Source organism: Anastrepha obliqua, chromosome 4 (genome assembly GCF_027943255.1).
Source record: "Anastrepha obliqua isolate idAnaObli1 chromosome 4, idAnaObli1_1.0, whole genome shotgun sequence".
In the NCBI taxonomy this organism is placed as follows: Eukaryota; Metazoa; Arthropoda; class Insecta; order Diptera; family Tephritidae; genus Anastrepha; species Anastrepha obliqua.
This window is the reverse complement of record NC_072895.1, coordinates 70,564,537-70,567,928: the sequence shown is the minus strand read 5'-3', so window position 1 is coordinate 70,567,928 and position 3,392 is coordinate 70,564,537. Positions and strand designations below refer to the sequence as shown.

At 36.6% G+C, this 3,392-nt stretch overlaps 1 protein-coding gene across 1 annotated transcript; it reads left to right on the top strand.

Moving 5' to 3' along the window:
- Positions 1-901: 901 nt before the first annotated feature.
- Positions 902-1,504, top strand: LOC129246150 (valine-rich protein-like). Its single transcript, XM_054884720.1, has 2 exons — positions 902-951; positions 1,037-1,504. The coding sequence occupies exons 1-2, from the start codon at positions 940-942 to the stop codon at positions 1,484-1,486; spliced, it is 462 nt and encodes a 153-aa protein (XP_054740695.1). The 5' UTR covers positions 902-939; the 3' UTR covers positions 1,487-1,504.
- Positions 1,505-3,392: the final 1,888 nt, after the last annotated feature.

Genomic DNA, 3,392 nt, shown 5'->3' with positions numbered 1-3,392 from the left:
GGTTTTTTACTCAAAAATTCATTACTCAAAAACAACTCATTTTAGCTACTGGGCATTCAGCTTAATTGAAGTTTGAGGTGTTCTCTTGATTATAGTTATAAAAAAAAATACACTTTTTGAAATATTGAATTTCGAAAAAATATATTTTTTTTTCTTTTTTGCTAAATAAAAAATTTTCAACTACGTTTTCGCAATGGTTTCTACATGAAGTTGCTCGTGTAAGTTCTTCCTTTTTCTTTTTTATTATTTTTTCTTCCATAAGAACTTCAACTAATCGCCCTATTTTATTATATATTTTATTTTCATTGTTTAGATCCAAAGAGATATGTTAATATAAATTTACATTGACTTTTATCAACAAATGTAAAAATTTAGCCGTCTCTTACATAACACTAGCAACTCAGTTTTTGCCATCCAAGCACTTTAATTACAGTGACTTTCAAATGATTTACACCTGTTACGCGAGCGCCATTAACTCATTTCCATTTACAGCATATTTCTTCCTTTCCACTAGCCAAATGTCTTCGAATATAAAACGCGGCAATAGAGTATTACGTAATACTAACTAAAATTAGCTTTTGCTGTTGTTGTGGTTAATGCATGCAACATATTACTTATCAATGCGATACGCTTTATTACAACTAAGAAAGCAATTCGGCACTCGCCACACACTGCACTCCACCTCATTAAGATTACAATGTAATCTTATGAAATTCAAGAGCAAGCAAGCCGCTGCATTCTCTTTCACTGACCTAACATTTTCGAAAGTATTGTTTTATGTTTTTATTTTTATGGAAGAAATTGTAATGAAAATTTGTTGAATGTTTTGCAGTTAGATGAGTGTATAAAAGCGCAGGCTAACAAGGCAAATAGTTACAGTTTTGAAAAGTATCTAAAGTGGAGCAGTTATATCGGAAAAATAGCAGAAAATTTGAAATTATGGCATATTTTGTAAGTACAGTTCGAATTTACTACTGAAATGTTATAGCTGCAAAAATATTAAAAACGAATTTTACTCCATTTTTACTTTTCACAGTTATATTTATGTCCCTTTGTTGTTGTCGTGTGCGCCCAGTTATCCTACGCTTCGCACCACGGTTTTGATGGCTCACAGTACGGGGACCATCATACAGTTGAGACACATTCAGAGTCGTCCAAACATGTACCCATCAAAGTGATCGAGAAGGTGCCTCTACCCATACCCCACCCAGTGCCCGTGAAGGTGCCCCATATGATAAAAATCCAAATTCCGGAGCCCTATGCAGTGCATCAGCCAGTTGAACAGGAAATCCAAGTGCCCAATTATAAAATTGTGCCCGATGTTACCATAAAACGTATACCCTACACAGTGGATAAGCCCTACCCGGTAGAGGTGGAGCGTCACTACCCAGTTGAAGTAGTCAAAGAAATTAAAATTCCCGTACCTAAACCATATTCGGTGCCGATAATTATTTACAAGCATGTGGTGCAGGAAGAACATCACTAGGCTTAAAGTGAGAGAGAAGAAAGCAAATTAGATGAAGCTATTCAACCTATTTATATTCATTTATTTATTTTATTTGTAATAAAATTGGAAGTAGTGTTTTGGAATTTCTGACTTTAACTATTCGTTCTGCTTGTTTGTTTTTTCGTTTTCTCTTTCTGCCTGAAGATTCAAAGTATATTGGATGGATGAACTCTATTATTTAGCTAATTATGCTGACAGTGTGGCTATTAAATACTTTTCAAAAGCAAAATTTTAATAATTATTATTTATATGTAAAGAGCTTTGCATTAAGCGTGAATGATCTCTACCGAAAAAAAACGCACACAATGGGTTGGTGCGTGACTACCATTCAAGAGTGCGAAGGTTCGAGTCTCCGTGCACGAAACAGCACGGTGGCCCCTCGGCAAGTTTTCGTCGCCATGGCTCCTATTGCAAGAAAGAAACTGATGAACCTAATTTTTGAGCACATTTTCCATTACCTTTGGTATTTCATGAAAAGCACGTTGAACTTTGGCTTATAATACCGCATAGGAAGGGGTACTAAATCAAAAATTTCTTGAACCATTTAACATAACAATTTATTGAAATAATCAAATCTCCAAACTTGTCTCGTAATAATTCAATTATTTAATGTGCTGTATGGCACGTAGGCCTGTCTTTTTGAAACCAGATATTGTCAAGATCATCTTCTCCCGGCCGTAAAAAGTTGGCTATGATCGGTTAATACCACTCTCCATTTACAGAGGCGGTTTCACCAGCTTCATTTTAGAAAGCGCCCACGGACAGATGAGTATTTTGAACGATAATTTTGAGAACAAAATTTAATGATTTGTAAACATTATTTATGGGCATTACTTTCCACAATGAAAATATAAGTAAGAAGAAATGACGAGGAGGAATCATATCACGCTTAATGAAAGACCCTTTATGGCGGCTACTTGTCATAATTCAGCTGCTACGGTAACGTAGAGCGAATGGACATTAACGCTCCAGCAAAGGACGTGCTCTCTTCGATACGTATTGATGGAACTCTCAAAAACGACGTGCTCATCTACATTGGAAATACCAAGTCGACGACCTCACCACCCTTGGTGTTCTCTAAACGTTACATTTTTTCCAATTCACTCTCCATTCCCGCTCAAATATCAGACCGCCGCTAAAGAAGTTTCACTTCAAAAAGATATTTTTTTTTACTTAAAATCCACTTTAGACTGAGTCGATAATTAAAAAGTAAAAATCGCTCTCGACGAACAAACACTACGTTTTGTAGGTGATACATCATGCCAGTAAGACATCATCCTGTATGACACAGAGGCTGGGACGCTGGCAACATCCGATGAGGGGACTCTTGCAATGTTAGAGAGAGAAAATCAGAGGCAGATTGACAAAGATAAATATCGTAAACGATGGAACGGTGTATGAATATGTGCATAGAGCTAATGCAGCGTAAAGATCCGGCGCCTCCCGCTAGTGATACGTCGCATAATTGGATATAAATGTTCCATAAACGATAGAGGAAGAAAAGGAAAGGCTCGAAAAAGTCTTGAGCCACAATTTGTGTATATAATTTCAAGTCATCGAATAAACCAGATCTGCTGTTACTCAAAATTGGTGCGTCCATAAGTTTTCTCGGCAACATTAGTCCGTCTCGCTTATGTAATGCAAAGAGATACGCTTTCCACAAAAAATTGATTCGCAAGCGACTATCTGTGACGGTAAATCAAGAGCGGGATGTTTTGATGCCAAGCATTTCCTACGAGCGCCACGAAGAAACCACTTGAATTTAGGAGCTTCTAGTTCATCGTCCATCTAAAACTCCAAATTTATGAACCACTTCGCGGCATTCAAAAGACGGTTAACACATTCTAAATTATGTTGATTTGTTTTTTGCGACTCGAAGTTATTT